Source organism: Drosophila busckii, chromosome 3L, assembly GCF_011750605.1.
Source record: "Drosophila busckii strain San Diego stock center, stock number 13000-0081.31 chromosome 3L, ASM1175060v1, whole genome shotgun sequence".
NCBI lineage: Eukaryota > Metazoa > Arthropoda > Insecta > Diptera > Drosophilidae > Drosophila > Drosophila busckii.
Window position 1 is genome coordinate 1,171,842 of NC_046606.1, and position 18,530 is coordinate 1,190,371.

At 39.7% G+C, this 18,530-nt stretch overlaps 4 protein-coding genes across 4 annotated transcripts; 2 read left to right on the plus strand and 2 right to left on the minus strand.

Annotated features, from left to right (window-relative positions):
* Positions 1–9: 9 nt before the first annotated feature.
* Positions 10–2,302, minus strand: LOC108598417 (phosphate carrier protein, mitochondrial). The gene is given in 6 exon segments (XM_017985044.2): positions 10–974; positions 1,033–1,160; positions 1,162–1,215; positions 1,217–1,378; positions 1,444–1,894; positions 2,198–2,302. Coding segments are annotated over 5 exon segments (1,113 nt in total). The 5' UTR covers positions 1,864–1,894; positions 2,198–2,302; the 3' UTR covers positions 10–625.
* A 491-nt stretch (positions 2,303–2,793) lies between these two features.
* On the plus strand, positions 2,794–4,774 carry LOC108598672 (protein aurora borealis). Its single transcript, XM_017985389.2, is given in 4 exon segments — positions 2,794–3,154; positions 3,214–3,583; positions 3,586–3,722; positions 3,724–4,774. Coding segments are annotated over 4 exon segments (1,629 nt in total). The 5' UTR covers positions 2,794–2,879; the 3' UTR covers positions 4,571–4,774.
* Positions 4,775–5,028: 254 nt separating this feature from the next.
* Positions 5,029–15,485, plus strand: LOC108601125 (ATP-binding cassette sub-family G member 1). Its single transcript, XM_017989046.1, has 7 exons — positions 5,029–5,098; positions 8,082–8,501; positions 12,435–12,564; positions 13,138–13,676; positions 13,726–14,232; positions 14,293–14,549; positions 14,613–15,485. Exons 2-7 carry the CDS (start codon positions 8,411–8,413, stop codon positions 14,952–14,954), a joined length of 1,866 nt encoding a protein of 621 aa, XP_017844535.1. The 5' UTR covers positions 5,029–5,098; positions 8,082–8,410; the 3' UTR covers positions 14,955–15,485.
* Positions 15,486–16,660: 1,175 nt separating this feature from the next.
* LOC108600781 (protein lin-9 homolog) lies at positions 16,661–18,486 on the minus strand. The gene is made up of 2 exons (XM_017988550.1): positions 18,348–18,486; positions 16,661–18,260 (listed from the first exon to the last, which is right to left on the minus strand). The coding sequence occupies exon 2, from the start codon at positions 18,181–18,183 to the stop codon at positions 16,720–16,722; it is 1,464 nt and encodes a 487-aa protein (XP_017844039.1). The 5' UTR covers positions 18,184–18,260; positions 18,348–18,486; the 3' UTR covers positions 16,661–16,719.
* Positions 18,487–18,530: the final 44 nt, after the last annotated feature.

An 18,530-nucleotide genomic window follows, 5' to 3' on the forward strand; every position in this document is an offset into this window, starting at 1 on the left:
GTATTTTGTTTTTAATTTAATTTATTTCAGAGTGTTTATCGGCATTGGTTTTTAATTTGCACTAATTTGAATTTAAATAGCGTATCATAACTATTGCGTAATATCATATCATATCATGATTATGTCTAACATTTTTAACAATCCTTATCTGAGTTTTGGGAAACAACATACAAACAATTTATATCAGCGTAAACTAAAACATACAAAAGATTTATAAATTGGAATACTTGAAGCGTGAAAATGTATAGCTTACAAAGTAAAGAATGTATTTTGCGTTCTTATAGAGCAGATGAGATAGAAATGCATAGAATATAAATGGTATCGTTATCTTTTTTGTGGAATGGTCATGTGCCTTAGAAAATGCGCATAACAATGAAAGTGAAACAATATTATTTTTGATGTGTGCGGCGAGAAAGAATCCAATTATATAAAATTATATATATATATGTATATAGTATGTTAGTTTCGCCAGCTCATTTTGCTTCCCACGGTGGTTGCCATTCGGTTCTGTTGCTAGGACTCTGATTTAGACCCAATATAGATATTTTAATTCTTAGCGGAAAAACAAAACGGGTTTTGTTTTCTTGTTTTTAGGTTATTGATTTTGTAACCTATTGAGTTTTTTTTACTGCTTCTTCTCCAGCTTGGCCTTCAAGCTGGCTGGCATTTCTGGTGGTGGTGGACGAGGAATGCCCAAGGCAACCTTGACACCATCATAGATGAACCACTGCAGGGCAGTGAGTGTACCAATCATAATAATACGTGGCGTTAAACCGTTCCACATGCCCATGAAGCCCAGCGACTTGGCCACCTGCACAGCGCTAGCGCCCTTAGATTGATTCAGCTTGGATACAACCACATCAGCAGGATGGGAAACAACGGCACAGAAGACACCAGCAATATAACCAGCGGCAAAGGTGACAACCAGCTGCTCACCCTTGGTGCACTCAGCACGTGGCTTGGGCACTGCATATCTGTGGCAATAGAAATGTGTTAACAATTTGTTATTCACAGCTCTATTTGGGAACTTACTTGTAGAGCAGCTCGACGGTGCGCTCGAAGCACGCGAACTTCATCATGGTGTAGGGAATTTGACGCATCCACAATGGGACCAAGCCCTTGTAGAATGCATTGATGCCCTCCTCCTTCAACATCTTGGGGTACTGCCTCACGGAATGTGTTGGCAAAATCCTAGGAATAGTTCTGGATCTTAAGCCTTGGCCGCTTCGAATGGAGCCAATGCAATATCAGCAAAGAATTCAGCCGACGCTGAGGCAGCCAAGTACAAGTAGGTGCGATACAGATACGATTTCTCCTCGCCCAAAATTTCTGCGTACTTCACCTTGAAAATCTCATAGAAGCCAAACTTGCACAAGCCCTGTAATCAGTCACGTTTTATAGATTACGCCGATAATTATGCAATTGAACGGTAATGACACTCACCTGAGCCGAGTAGCCCACAAAGGTGGGGAACCAACCCTTGGCCAAACCACGAGCGCCCTCCTCTGCCACGGTGACCTTGAAGCCATGGAACAGATTCTTATACTTGGCCTGATCGACCTGCAGACGGCACTTGACCAAATCCAATGGCACGACAAATGTATGCGTGGTACCACAGCTCAGGATACCACCAACGCCGCACAATGCAAAGTACTTGCTGCTGCCGAATTCACAGGAATCGCCTGCAGCGCTGGCAGCTGCGGCAATTTCGCGTCCATGCACGGGGCCAGGAGATGTGCCCACTGCTGGTACAGCCGAAAGAGCCATACTATTTTTGTTGCTCTCTTCGCACTGGACGCGTGCTAAGGGCGAGCGGAATGGCGAATTCCTTGCGGTCTCAAAGAACGAGGAGAACATGGTCATGTACTTTAAAGTTAGTTGAGCTTAAAAAGAACTGCAAGAGAGATAAGAGATAAGCGTTTATAATTAGCACACCATTAACACTTGTCTAATTTAATCAGCTGCCTGGCTGGTCGGCTATATTTTTCACCAATGCCCAATCACCAATTTTAGGTTACATAATGACGTGCACTACGGACTACGTCAGCTGCCCGGGCATTAATTCACATTCGCAAAGCAATACACCGTACACAACTTACACCAATATATCAAAACCGAAATTTTTTTTATCTAATTTTTAACATGTGATTAGTATTTCTTATGCAACCGAAATATAGTAATAATTTTTTTCACTTACTTTGCGGCCGTGGTGCCGATTCCTCGATTCGGTTTCAAAGAATGAAACCCAAAAAAGAATTCACAATAGTGCTGCGCGGTGTGCGAATAACCGAACCAGCAAACGAGCAAACAAACGAACGAACAAAACGTATTCACAAAAGTGAGCGAACTAAATCGTTCAATTTGGCATTGTTTATGTCATTTAATGACGTATGAAATACAAATTATACTAAGTTTTTATAGTGTAAACATTCATTATCTGTGGTACAATATTCAATATATACATATAACGGATTATAAATTAACATACGAATGATGAACAAAAACAAACGAGCAAAAAGAACTATTTGACTGATTAAAAAGGATCAAATGAACTTATTCAGTCAATTGAACGCTGCCAAATCGAAGTAAGCGAAGCCTTGTTCGCACTTAAAATGCCATTAATTAAAGTTTTCCTATTGTGAAAATGAAAGTTCTCAATAGGTCAGCCGCATCACCGTGGAATGTTTTTTCAATAATTTAATACACTCAGATCGCTCCTAACGCAAATATTTGCCAAGCGAAGTATTATGTTCTTATTATCGATAAGAATGTATCGAATATAGCTGGTCATTTAAAAAACTGACAGCTGCTGCTCAAACGAAAATTTGTAAAAAAAACTTGTGTTAAAAAGTGGAAATTAGTAAATATATTTATGAAAAATGTACACGGATGAGGTGCGCACTCCCCAGGCACTCAAGACAAGATACTTTTCCGAGTTAAAATGCAGAATAACTGCAAGTGGGCGGCGCATGAGCACAAGCAGTCTGACAAAAGTGGCGTCTACAACGCCTACCGATGGCGCCAAACCAAATGCAAGTCCCCAAATGTGTTCGTCGGCAACGGTATGCACACCGCCCCCCAAAAGACAACAAAAGGTGCGGAATCCATTTGAAAATGCTCTGGCGGAACGCTTGCACTTGCCGTTAATTGCCAGGTGAGTATCAAAATGTGTGTATTTATAGACATCATTCAAATGCCGTTATGTGTGGCCAGTCCATCGCTTTTTCAGTGCCGCACACGCACACCTCAACTGTGTTCCACACAATTCGAATGGGATATAGAAGAAGTATCACAGCTCAAGCCTGCAGATGTGGAGCCACATGAAACACAATTTCACGATTCACCAGATCCAGAGCAAGAATCTAAGGCACAGCTGGCCATAAGCACCTTCTTCAAGGAATCTCACATAGTGCCAAGTCCGGTCGACTGCCCGCTGCGCAAGCAACGCATTATATTAAGCGAAATTGATGATAATACGCCAATATCTAACAAAACCAAGCCCCGTCGCCGCGACTGTGAAGTGCAAACAGAGTTGACATTACCGCCCGTACTGCCACCAGCGCTGGAGGAGGCATTGCGTCCAGACCTTACAGCCCTCATTTAGCAGCACGAAACTGCAAGTCTGGGAGCAGCGTAGATCTATTTAACAGCTCCATGCGTCGCAAATTGTTTGATTTGCAGAACATAGTGGTGTTGGGTGAGTTAGATCAAGCAGCAGCAAATACATATGGTGGGTTCGAGTCCACAGGGTAAGCAGACCTTGTTTGCAGGCAGGCTCTCGGATTCCCCCGGCGAAGAAGGCTCTAGCAGCTTTGGCTGCCTGTCACCCATACGCAATTTATGTGGTCTACCAATTGGCACACCTGACGATGGCAATGGGAAACGGAAACATCTGTTTCAAGATATGCAGGATATACCTTCGCCCATTGCGCCCTCAGAGCATTTAAGTCGACGCACACAGCAGCCCAGCACAAGTAGCAACAATAACAACATGACGCTATCCGAACTCACTGGCACTGCGCGAGTTGCCTGCAAGTTTACTCCCGATCGCAGCAGCTCGCCTATGGCCTTGGAGTACTCCACAGACTGCAGCATTAATCAACGAGTGAGTCGCCTGCACGTGAATAGCATCAAACAATCGTCAGGCCAGGTGAAGCAGCTGTCGGAGCCACAGCTATTTGAGCCAGAGACAGACTATGACACAGATGACGTAGATGAGGATGCAATGCAGCTGTCTACCCTCAGCTTTAATTGCAGCTCATCCAACTCCGACACGCCGCGTGGTCATCGTCGTGGACGCTCTGCTAATCGCAAGAATCTGTCGCAATCGTTTAGCGCAAATCTACTGGATGAGCCAGAGGAGCTACTTGAAGAGGTAATAGTGACTGATAAGCCAGCTCCAAGTGCTACTACAGACTCTATACAAACTGTCCAACGTATTGGTTTTTGTCGGACTGACAGCGGTTTCAATGAAACTAGCAGCACCACCTCGAATTTTGCGTGCTCCCAGGAGTGCGCTCCCTTAGATGTCTCCATGGTCTGCTGCTCTACGCCCTCCACGCGTTCCTGACATTTTTATACTATACTTGCAGTTAGTTTATTAATCTAAATTTTGTAATGCAATAACTTTTTCAAGGCTCATCGAACTGCAATGTACCCCACCGTTTAATTTTAAAACGCCTTTTAATACATTTAGCTGTAAGCTTAAACTTAAATAGCATCTGATTTTTTAGAAAATTGTAATTGTTTAATGTCCACAAAGTTGCCAAACTAGTTCTAAGCATTTGCAATTGTAATACTAAATAAATAAAACTAAATTTTGAATAGTAGCGGTCAAGTATCAAAATATCGTCAAAAACAATCATCGATATATCTGTTTGAGAGCAACCTTTAACAGTGTTGCCATATGTGCCATTTTAAATATCGCCAAATATCGTACACCACTAACTTAGCAGCCGCGGCACGACATTCAAAATACATATAAACAAAATAAGCAGCGCGCGGAAAGTCGAGATTATTGTTTGAAAAGTTGTCCGGTTACGCGGTTCGGTTTATAGTTGCTCGCGAAAGAACGGAAACAAATTGAAAATAACAAAGTGTAAGTGCAGTGCTAGTGCCTGTAAAATTGAAATGTAATAATTTATGGTAAAGTGCAAGTGCTAATAGTTGAATTCGTTGTAGTAAATGTTGTGCGAAAGCGAAAGTTTGCAGTTTGCTTTAATGCACTTTCGTTTCACGCTCGGCGCGCCTTTTTTTTGCGCTGCAAAGGAGACACAAATATAATTTATTTGTTTCGCTGTTGTTTATCTATTTTTGCAGTCTATTTGTTATTTACTGTGTGTATAGTATAAAGCTTAAGAAGTGTTGCGGTGCAATCTTTCACATTGGACTTAATCAACGTAAGCGCGTTTATTTGTATTTTGCACACAATGAAAGAAATGCGAAGTGTGGGAGTAGCAATGCATGTGTATGGGTGCGATTTTTCTTAAGCAACGGCACTTTGTGCGCCCTCTGCTTAGTGTTTACCAATTCTTTGTGCGCCCTTTTCTTACACATGTGTGTGTGTGTGTTAGCATAAGCAACATTGACAAGCAAATTTATATACTGGCAAATAAGATAAACGCATTTAAAATATAGCAAATGAATCAGTGCATGGACATGAAATTCTCTACTGAAAGGAATATTTAATTATATTTTGAGTGAATCTGTTTGCACACAAATTATTAAAAGCTGTTTGGCTGATTGATGTGATTAAATCGCATTATTTGATTCTTGAACTCTCTGTGGCTTTCCCAGCAATTTGCTTTGTTCTCAAATCGTTTAAAGAGTTGCGATTAGCACAAGAATTGAATTATATAAAAAAAGGGCAATTATTGCGCTGGTACAATTGGTATTTCATTAAAAGAATAATCGATTTTAAATTTATTTATATATGCACAGTTTAAAACAATTGCTGCATAAATATTCAACAGAAAATTAACTATTGAATTAAAATAATTCATCATTTATAAACGTGACTAACAGCAATTAATATCAAAATTAAAAAAAAATAAACAACAAAAATATAAATAATTCAAACTAAATGCAACAACAGTTGAAGCTGCAGACACTTTAAGCGTTCGGCAAACACATTATGGATTTCCAATGAAAAAATGACAATAGCTAAAAATCGTTGTCAGCTGTGGTTAATAATATACATACATAAATAAACAAATTAAATATTTACGCAAGTTCTCTCAGCTTTTATATAAATAATAGTGCCTGGTATCGAAACAATTAGCATAGAACGCTTGCTTTGGGGACAGCCAGATTTGCATATTCAAATATTTTTTTGCAATTATCCAATAGATTCAAATTGGAGCGCTCATTTCCTTGTTGAAAACGAAATTGTCAAAGTCAACACTTGGAACTGTTTGAGAAATATTTACTCACATACAGTACAAACTCGTTAGATTGGACAAACTTATTTATAATTATTTAATAAAATTATTGTTACCTATACTAAATTTTGTAAGTTTCTATCCAGAATGACAAGATCTTGCACAAATTTCATATTGCTGACATTTCCAGAATGTTCCGCTGTTGCCATTATCAAGATTCTACTGTATATTTCTATATGCATGTGTATTCAGCCTAATAAAAGGCTTCTTTGCCGATATAAAAATCCAAAACGAGTTTTATACAAACGCACACACACACTCGCACACACACACACACGTGCTTGCACTTAAACCCCACAGCTACGCTTGATGATAATCCCCCTCCCCCCACCCTGCCTTGGGCAGCAGACGACGCCAAATAAAGTACCTTAAATAAGCAAATGGGAAGAATGGCAGCAGAGCAAATCCCACAGTGATCTGCAGTGCCCAGTGCTGTATTTGTTTACAGCAGAATACAGGGTGACGCCAACTAGAATAGCTCTAGCACTTCTCTATTACACTAGCGCATGTCGGAAGCATTTGCTAAATGCTAATACAATTAAAAGCAGCAGCAACTAAATTAGTTAGCAGCAAATAGTTGATAGAGCCGAGTTGATAGATAGATCTCTGCTTGGGATAAAAGACATCAGTGCTAAAAGCGGAACAAACGTGATTCAACTGTCAGTGACTGTCAGCTGTTGAGACTCCCCCCACACCCCCTACCTCACCCACCACGCGAAACTCAGACACATCGAATCGTGAGCTGTCTGCTTGGATTGTCTTTGCTATTTGCATGGACCGCGTGACTTGGCAGTTTTTTAGCTTTGCTTATTTTTATTTTTTGCGCGTTTTTTTTAGTAACTATAAAAACATAACGACAGGACAATAATTAGCTACAAGCGTAAAGAACCAAACAGGTTTTAGTGCTGACGTATCCAATTAGGATTTAGATTTATACTAACTACTTAAACTAGCAACCGGTTGCAGCTGCGCATTTAATATTTGCATAAGCAGGATGATGATTTCTTCTGTTTTTAAATTATCGCTTAGACTGATTTCCGTTTAATTAGAAACTTTGCGTGAGCGACAAAAGTGAAAGCCAATCAAATTTGTACTTGTACTAGATGCATATTAAAAATGATTGATATAGCATAAAATGATTTATTTTAAACTAGTTTAATTTCAATGAAAAGAGAGTGCACAAATCCGGGATCATTATATTTATAATAACATTTTGTTTGCTTAGTTCATTGACTTTAGTGCCAAAGTTTACAGCACAGACAAAGCCAAATCAATTAAAGAATTATTGTAGCTTGCTGACAATAAAAATGTATAAATAATAGTAATACGTTAAGTAGATAATAAAAATGCATAGATGGCCACCAGCGGATCAGCGCGGCTGGACTGGGGGGTGGTGGTGGTGTCAAAGCAATGGGCGCGTGGTTCTAGGAATGCCAACTGCGAATTTATGCAGCGTTTAGCAACAAAGAGAAACGGATTATTAACGTTTATAGTCAAGGCCGCAATAACAAAAAATAAAACACAAAATCTATGCTGATAACATTTATTTGTTGTTGTTGCTGACACGCTGCTTAACAGTACAGCAATAAAAAGAAAAACAAAATCCAGCCATATTTTTAATGATTAATTTTATATTTTCAGCGCGTAATTCTATAAACAACAACAATTTACGATGCGTGTCGCTAAACAAAAACAATAGCAAACCGCCTTACGCCTTCAGCTATAACCTACCTCTACAAACATTACAAACAAAAAAGTTAAAACGTAAACAGAAATAGTTTAATTTCTTATCGCAGTTAATAAAACTGTTTGCAAGCTTAGCACGTAGGCTGGAACACACACACGCGATTAACATATGAAAATATAGATAAATAATCACAAAATAATAGAACGACAATTTGTAAACGCGTTTACAAAGCTATTTACGCTTATGTATCAAAATACATAAATTTGCATAAATCAAAACAAATATGGAGCAAACCAAGAGCCTGCTCTCCAAGCATTCCAAGGATGTGGAATTTCAGGATGTTTTCTATACGGTGCAGCAACGCACAAGCTACTGTAAGTATTCGAATATTTTAGTGCCTAAGTTAGTAGGTCAGCCCTAACTATTTCACACTTGAACTTTTTATTGTGCATTATGTCGATAAGTGAAACCTCAGAGCAGTTTAAAACATTAGACAATGCATGTTAATGACACACATATTAAATGCTGTTTATATTATTTAAAAAGCATTACAAAATGTAACTACAGCTTTTAATTTTGTTATGGGTTAGTTTACATTTTAAAAATGTAGGTCAATTTGTTGTTTTATTTTATGGGCGCATAGCTTTAGTTACTGCAACTTGTTTGCTATTACTTGTGCATAAAGTGTATATTATAGTTGAGTAGTCTACTGCTGCTTGTTACACATTTTCGCAACTTCTTTGCCTAGCTCAGTGCTATAATTATAGTTACAAGACGGGCAGGCAGGCAAAAGCAATTTGCGCTTCTACTACTATTGCCTTAGCAGTAAATGTTTATTGCAAAATGTTGTATTTGTTGTATACAAAGCCAAAGCAGTAGTGACCTTTTTAGCTGCTGCTGTTTGGCGCGTCAAATGCAATTTTTATTGCTGTGCCGCATCCTCGCATTTTCTTGTTGTCGAAATAAAACAAGTTTTACGTTAGACACAGACGTCGTATTGCCTTATTTAAGTGCAGAAATACATTGAAATTGAATTTGAAATGCTCGACTTAGTGGATTTCAAGCACTTTTGGCAGCCAACTCAAGTTCAAAAGCAAATCAAATCAAATAGCTGCTCAAACTTAAGTGTTAAGTGTGCTTGTAAATGTATTGAACGTAACATAATTAATTCGCTCAGTTGATTTACAGCTGCTGCTGCGTATACTTAATTTTTGGTTAACTTATAAAATGTGTGCGCTATATATAGCACTAGCCTAAACTAGCTCAATAGCTTAGTTATGCACAAGATTCCAAAGTCTAGTGTTGCTTTTTTTTTTTTGAGTGTGTAATCAAAATTAATCAGCGTCACTCATACGACATGTGCAACGTGCAGCGCAACAGCCGCAGCTCGACTTGTCGCCAAATACAACAATAGGCGATAAACAGTCATGCTTATAAATGTCTATCCACAGTATGTGTGTGTATGTATGCTTACATATCAACTAAAAATTGTGCACAGTTGCAATGCTTACACTTCCTCAAACTATTGTAGCTGATGAAACATCATCATCATCATCAGCATGCAAACATCATTAGTGCCAGGCAAAGCGAACGCCGCAGCGGCAACAATAACCAGATTATGCTCGAGTGAAAAAAAATGCTTAAATTGACCAACATTGATTGAATAATTTGCTGCTTGCTTTCATTTAAAAACTAGCTGCTTGAATTTGGCATTTCCACTAGTTTTTCCAATCTGCGCAAACAATTGTGACAACATTAAGAGTTGCACACAAATTAGTTGACATAAGTCACAATGGAATTTGTTATGTTGTTTTTCAAGAATTTCATTTCAAAAGCTTCAAGCCGCTGCTTTCTAATCTTGGCATATAACTTATATGGACTTAGCACCAGCTCTGTGATGAGTGCGTCACCAACTTGATGATAGCCTGACGGAAATTGCCATAAATTAAAAAAACAACAATCGCAGCGGCAGCATTACAATATTTTAATTATTTACATAACAATAAGTAAGCAATTATTTTGCTAGTGACAGTTACTAAAATCTATTATAACAAATTGTCTATGTTTTTGCTACTTAAACAATTTATGACAACGACTGCGCACAAAGCTTTTAAACAGATTACGTATACGACATGTTGCAGCTTTATTCTTGGCATCTGTAATTCAAATTCAAGCACTTAAGCTGCTTCGATCTCTATAGTTTATGCATTTTCTCAGGCGCTACCAACTTTGTAATAATTGTAAACAAAGCATTAAATAAATCAATGACTTTATTATAAAGTTGATTATTAAATGTAATCTAAGGGCAAAGGCGCTGTCAGTTAACTAATTAATTCCATAATGTTACAAGTTTATGGCTGCAGCTTGATAATTAAATTTGCTTATATATTAAATACTTAATGCAAAGGGCGTTCGATTATCGAACTTGACTTTCTAATTGATCGTAAATATCAAACTAATCTAAATGTTAGTCCACGTGCTGCTCAATTTTTATTTGAAATAAATTGCGTTTCAACATGCGCAGACGCATTTCAATTACAACTAATTAAATTAACAGTTGCTAATTAAAGTAACAGCTTATTAACAGCTAAGCTTTAAATTGAAGCTGCTGCGAATTTCACAAGCTTCAAGTGCAATTGCTTTATAAAAAAAAAAACTCAAACTTTTTACTTCGACACGTTCCGCCCACCACGCAGACTAATTGTAAATGCAAAACAGATTTCGGTCACGTCGCCTCGTAGTATTTACATATAAGTTGGACTGTGACTCAGATTCGTAGTAGGTGAACTTTGATTGTGGCTTGGGGCACATGATTGCGTTCGGTCTTTAATGCTTGTGGCGCCTTATGCTATGTGCTTGTCAAATATTGAGCAACGCTTCAGTTTGCTGTTCTGAGTTGTATATTGAACAAGCTCAAACAATGCCGCCCCGAAGTTGTTGCTGTTTGTTTGTTTGTTGACTAGCCAGGCTAATTGGTATGTAAACTTGGCCACTGGTTTTTTAAATTGCTAATATATATGTCTACAATATTTAGTCAGAGTCTGACCTTCTTTGATTTATTGCACTTTGCGCGCGGAATTTCAATTGCAACAAACTGTGTGAGGTCAATTTGAAGTTTCCTTGTTGCTTTAGTTTTTAATTATAGTTGCTAAGTCTAAATATTGCTCTCAATTGATAAGCTTGACATATTTTGACGCATAGCAACAAACAATTTATAAGCTGACCATGGAATTGCGCATTCATTGTTTATATTTTAATGCTTAGCTGCGCTTTCTCAAGCTAAGATTTAATTACTAATTGATTTTGAGTAAATTGTAGATTCTAATTTTCAAACTTGTTTTTGACTCTTCTTCAATTTCAGTCTCTACTAAAGCATTGCAACTATTTTTAAGCAATCACAACGCAAAGCTAAAGTTTATAATCATGTCTGCGAGCAAAGTTCCGGCTAGCATGTCTATATATATATATATAGCATAGTCATGTTATCACTAAGCATGCGAAATATAAAAAATTTCGTTGAAGCGCTGACTAAACCAAATCAGGCTTTGAACTTGTATTTTAATCTTTTAACTGGTTAGAGCACACTTATAGTAATAAAATTATAGTAGTTACACTTTTACTCGTTAATAAGCGCAGCTGCTGCATTAACAATTAATTGCAGTCCCTACTAACCTGCCCTACTAATTATAATTGTATACTATAATTGCCTGCTAATATATATAGATTATTAAATATATGAATACTAATTGAGGCGCAACCATCAACTTGTTGTCTGTTGTCTATAACCCAATAACTTACTTTTGAATTCCCATCACGTTCTCAGGGCTAAACTGATAAGAACATTGGACATTGACATACTTGGCTACAAACATTGTAAACACGTGTGGTGGCTATAAGCGATATGAATCTGGAATATATACTATATATAGAGTTGAAAAATTGCCCAGCCGACAATTATTAAAATCAATTAATTTGATTATATGCAGCTCAGCCTATGAGCTCAACTTTAATCAGATTCTTTTCAAAAGCAAGCAGCTTTAATTTAATTAGTTTTGATTAAGCGCTGCGATTAAATTTAACTGCCTGTAATGTAACTGCTCATAAAGTTAATGTTTAATGTTCTTTTAATAGTTTTACTAACTGTTTTGCAACGAGGTGTGTTTAAAGAATATTTACACACTTTATTTTTAGCATAACAAGAAACTAATGAGACAAACAAATAAATTCCTTTATAAAACTTGACACTAACAACATTTTAAATAATTCTGTATAGATTTTTTTTCTAAATATTTTTCTCTGTTTTGCAGTGCGATCAACCGGCCAGCGGCAAATTTTAAAAGGCGTCAGCGGTAGTTTCCGTAATGGACAACTATCGGCTATAATGGGCCCCTCGGGGGCCGGAAAAAGCAGTTTGCTAAACGCGATTTCGGGTTTCAGGTAAGCTACGATACAAAAAAAAAAAAACACGCATTTTGTATACGAGAAAACGTAGCGATGACGTACAAACTTCTTCTACATAAACAATAACAATAATAAAGTTATAAGCAACGGGAACATGTTTGCTACACAAAAAAAATAATAATGCGTTCATTGAATTTAGTATATATATAAATTCTTAACTTAACTTTACAGCATTTGACAATTAAACCGGTTGTGTTATAAAAATAATTGTAAATGCGAAAATAGATTGAAGATCTTATACGCTACGCTTCAAAAACCTTCCTCAAAATAGAATCACCAACAATCGGCAATTAATAATAACTTTTTATTTTCGGCGTACAGTTATGCTTAGTCATTGTGATATCATAAACGTTTTTCGGGGGTTTCGTTTAAACAAAAATTATGAAAATGACATGTGAAGGCCAAAGCAGCAGTAAATTGCTTTTAAAACAATATAGTTCTATTAGAAACACGTTAGTATATAATATAATAGTTAATATTTAAGAGCAGAGTCTTAGTCTTGGATTGATTACACTTTAAACTAACTGTTTTCTTATGTTTGCTATACAGAACCACTGGCGTCAAGGGCAGCATTAAGATCAAACGAGATAATGCCTGCTATATAACACAGGACGATTGTCATCAGACGCTGCTCAGCGTGGAGGAGCTCATGAATCTCTCTTGCGATCTGAAGCTAAAGTCGCGCTTGAAAAAGGAAGAAATTATAACAGATATATTGACAAATCTGAATCTCAATCATCGTCGCAGCGTAACCGCTGAAAAGTTAAGCGGCGGCGAGCGCAAACGCTTGTCCATAGCACTGGAGCTGGTGGACAATCCAAATATATTCTTTCTGGATGAGCCCACCAGTGGCTTGGATGAGGTCACAGCAGCGCAGTGCATACGCCTGCTCAGCGCGCTGGCCAAAGAGGGACGCACTGTGGTGTGCACCATACATCAGCCGTCGGCAACAATATACAACTGCTTCGATAGCATCTATGTGCTGGCCAAGGGGCAGTGCGTGTACCAAGGCACTCCACAGGCAACTATACCGTTCTTAAGATTGGCGCAGCTTGACTGCCCACGCTACTACAGTCCCTCAGATTACAGTAAGTATCAATATATGTGCAACTAAACTTTACTAAAGTGTGTTTATAGTTATAGAAGTTGTGGACGATGGGGAGCTGGTGCCGCGGCTTATCGAGCTCACAGACAATGGCAAGCTGACCTATCGCGCTAAGGCGCCGCAGTATGTGGAGCCACAACAGGCTATAACAACGCTGTTTGTGGAGCAACCTAAGCGCCCGCTGCTGCCTACAATCTTTGCTGGCAGCGCTGCTTCTACTGATGGCAGCTTAATGAACGGCGCTGGTGCTTTGCTGGAGCAAATGAAGGCGCTTTCGCAGCGCTTCTATCGCGATCGACGTGACATATCCGGACTGCGGCAATTCGTGGTGCTGATGCGCGTCATGCTGCTGCGCATTATGCGTGCGCGCTTGGCTTTGATTATACAGCTGTTCCATCATATGCTGTGCGGCCTGTTCTTCGGACTCATCTTCTTTCAGCTGGGCAATCAGGGTGCGCGCATGTTTGATCATCTCAAGTTCTGCATTGGCGCTGTGCTCATGATTGTCTATACGCAGGTTATGGTGCCCATACTAAGCTGTAAGTAGTAGCTGCTATTAACTACATATATGCTTGCTTAAGCTTGTGTTGCCTTTGCAGATCCTGCAGATGTCAAGGTAGTGCGCAAGGAAACCTTTAATCGCTGGTATAGCTTAATGCCCTACTACATGGCGCTGACCATTTCACGCTTGCCGCTGCAGGTGCTGCTCAATTTAACGTTTATGGCAATGACTTATTGGATGACTGGCTTGCCGGAGCAGCTTTGGCGTTTCTGCATATTTGCTGCTGTGGGCCTAATGATCTCCTTGGTGGCTGAGGGCATGGGCCTGGCCATAGGCGCTACCTTTAGCATTACAGTAAGCCCAATCCCAACATAATACATATATAGAAATTTATTAATCAATTGTTACTCCTTGCAGAATGGCAGCGTTGTTGGTCCCATGCTCATAGCACCACTAATGGGTCTGGCTGTTTATGGCTTTGACTTTGCGCCACAAATTGGCGTTGGCATGAATCTCCTCATGAAATTCAGTTATGTACGCGTCGGCGTTGTCTCCTTAATACTCGCTGTATTTGGCTTTCAACGCGAGGACCTGGACTGCGATGACATCTATTGCCACTTTAGTGATCCACGAGTGCTGCTTAAATTCTTGGATGTGGATAAGGTTTCGATACTGCATCAATTCGGCTTGCTGACCATGCTAATGATATTCTTTCGCGTGCTTATGTACATCAGTCTGCGCAAGCGTTGCTATACATAATCGTTAGCTTTATGTTTTTTGTATCAAAAGTCAAAAGTCTATTGCTGTGATGTGAACACAAGTACGTGCATATAATATTAGTGTTTAAGTACAAAAACAAAAGCCTTTTTTAAGATATGTATTACACATTGATTGCCTCTTCAATTAGACACTACAGTTTAAGCTGGTGCATAGATACTCGTATTTAATATTAATTAAGTTAAGCTTTGTGTTTTTCGGTTAGAGTGACAAAGAATATATTTTACAATTGTGTTTGTATGCTTAAAAGTAACTGAACCAAAAGTTCTAATCCAATTTGTACGCAATTTTAAGCTTTAATGCTAACGCCTTCTATTGAGGCAGCGCAAGTGGCTTTACAAAATAAAATATGACAAATGTATGAATTTAACGTTCCCTAAAAATCCAATTGTTAAGCAACTTACTGCTGGAATGTTTGTTGTAGTAATAACAGCAATTTTTTTTTACGATTTCAACTGTAAAGAATAGTGAACAGCGAATATGCAAAGTTTAATAAACGCCAAATTTCGTTTGCATACGATTGAAAATTTAAACTTGCCGCCCAACGGCTATTTTATTTTAAAAATTCAAATTTGCCGCCCAACGGAGCGCTTAAATTCGCAATTACAACTCTGTACACAGGGTTGCAGGGGGCTGATGTCGCGGCTAGATTTTGGTTCGTGTCTTGGCTTGTGTATTTAATGCAGCTACTTTCTGTTGATTTCTGTTCGCCTGGTACTTCAGAAAATTGCCGCTACGGAAGATGCGATTTGGAGCGATTGCAAATTACAACACAAACAAGAACGACAACAACAACATGAAAAAGCATAGCCTGCCGAGAAAGTAGCCATAGCGCGGCGAAATGTGGTCGAATTTGGATGCGCTTTGGACAATTGATAGTCCTTGGTCTAGAGCATCATTTGGCATTATCTGATCCTAATCTTGCAAAGGACCTCAGAGATATTGCAATTGTAAATTGCTATGCGCATGCTGCTTAACAAGAGCAATCCTGCATAGAAAACTGGCCATAATCTCGGGCGTATCCTGCCGCATTTGCAAAATTGTTTGGTTTGCGGACACTCACAGGACCGAAACTCTATCGTCCTGCATCAAAAAAATATGGGGTCATCTAATTATCCATTAACTTGGAAATTTTTCAGCTTCAACTCGCAAGGAGATGGCCAAAAACACAAAATGGTCATTATCTCCGGAACCACAAGGACAATCCCGATGTCCTTTGGCCAGTTGATAGTCCTTTAAAACAACATTGTTTGGCACTAATTTGATCCTGATCCTGCAAAGGATACGGGAGATATAGCGTATTTTCTGTATACAAAAAAAGCTGTTTTTCTCGGCTCCAGTAAAGACATTCGTCCTTTGCGTGGTATATTCTGAAAGGTCTTGATGAGCACTACTTGCATGCCAAAGGACATCCTTGTAGTCCATGCAGTTTCCGAGACAAAGGACATTTTGTGTTTTTTGATCACTTTTTGCGACAACCCCCTATGAATTTTTTCTCAATATATTTTTTCTGCAAATTTGAAAATCCTTGAATGCAGATCGATAGATTTTATGCCCAGGAGTACGAATATGCATGTCATTTTGGAATTGGAAGGATACTCAGGGGTCTAAAAATTATAATTTGCTGGGAAAAAAAATTGGCCATAGACCCGCTCCCACAAGTAAAAACAGAATGTTCTTTGGTCCTTTGCCAATCAATTCAATTTATTTAACACATTTAATGCAATACATTTATAAATAAGACTTATTATAAGCCCATATCAATATCGGACTCCTCATGCAGTAGATGCTGATTAACATCGAACTGTAAAACAACCTCGCAGCGCTCGGCCTCCTTCCTGGATAGGGTAACAATGTGCTCACGCAAAGGCTGCAAAAGGCCGATAATGCCACCAATGGCATCCCTAAGCTGCGAAGGATAGCTGTCCAGCAAATTTGACAAAAAGTCATCCATAATGGCATCCAGTTCCACATTGTTGCCATTGCCCAGCTCACTGCAGAGATAAAGCAAAGTCTGCAGGCGCAGGACAAGCTCACGCGTAGCCTCCGATTCGGGTTTAAGTGAGGCAGCTTTGAGATCCAGCTCCGCCAAGGTGCGACAGTTCTCATAGAGTTCATTGCGTGAAACATGCTTGCGATGCTGGGCATTAGATTCGTGCTCGCTGAGATGAGTGTGCACCACATGCAGCGGCTCCAGGATGTCCACATTGACGCGGTGCAGCATGATCATGTTGGTGGCATAGCGGCGTTGCAGCTTCTCACGCTGCGGTGTTAAGCGTGTTTCACGTCTGGCAGGCAGTTGCATGCCACTGGCCTCCAGCTCCTCATTCATGCTGGCCATGTCGTCCACTGTCTTGCGCTTCACCTGCAGCAGCTTTTGTAGTTTTAGCAAAGCATCCAACAGCTGCTCTGAGCTGCCAATGCTGCTCTCGAAGCTGGACAGCTGTGCGGGATCACTGTCATCCGACTTCTGCATAATGGAGGCCAAGGGCAAAGTCTTGCCCTCGTGTAGAGTGCAAAGCAAGCAGTCGGGCAGACGCAGCAGCATCTGTTGGCCATTGTAGTCGAACTTAACCAAATAGCTGCTATCCTTGGGATCAAAGTCCACAATGCATCCTTTGTAGAGACTCAGCAGCGGCAAATGCAGCAAACTAATAACCTTAGTGTCCACGGCCAAGGCTTGCGGCACAAACTTGGGCATGAGCGCCAACAGCTCGCCATCCTGCTCCAGATTAAAGCTACGCTGCTGCAGCTGGCGCAGCAGGCAACGCAGGCGTTCCAGCTCTATGCGCTCGGCGTCTATAAAGGCCGGCGAGAAGCGTCGCGCCTTGCCCATGCTGCGGCGTATGAGCTGCCAAGCGCGTCGTGGCAACTGACGCGTCTGCAGTTGTGGAAAACAGGCATGCATATAGCTATGTATGTCATAGGCGCAAGCCAGCAGCGCCTTGTCTACAAAGGACTCCATAAACTCGCACCAGATCCAACGCTGACAATAGGGCTGCTTGAGATATTTATACACACGTTGATTGTTGAGCTGCTGCGCATCCTTGAGCACGCTGTCCGGCAGCTCCTCCTGACCATCCAGCGCTCCTTTGCTTGTGCTTTGTGCTCGCTTTTTAAACTTGGGCACCTTCACAAACAATTCATTGTCCTGCGACTTGTCGCCCTTTTGGGAGCGTAGCAAACGTTGCGTTGCACTGGACTTGGACATTTTGACACGATGTAAACCAAACTGTGCTAATTGTGGCGGCGTCACAGCGTTAGCCCGACTTGTCTCTGCGGCAGTATCTGTAAAATGTTCAGACATTTTTGTTTCAATTAATTTCTATTTCACAAAGTTAAGGCGTTGATCGTTGTGTCAACTTTAGTTATTACCTCTTTATATGGCAGCTCAAGCTCCAGTTGAAAAGTATTTTTACAAATATTATGCAGCAAGTTTTTGACAACCTAGATACACAACTCTACAAGTTTTCACTAGAGTTGTCCTTATTGACAGTTTACAATTTGACAGTTGTTAAATATACAATACACATTATCTTGACAGTGCGTAAGTCTTGT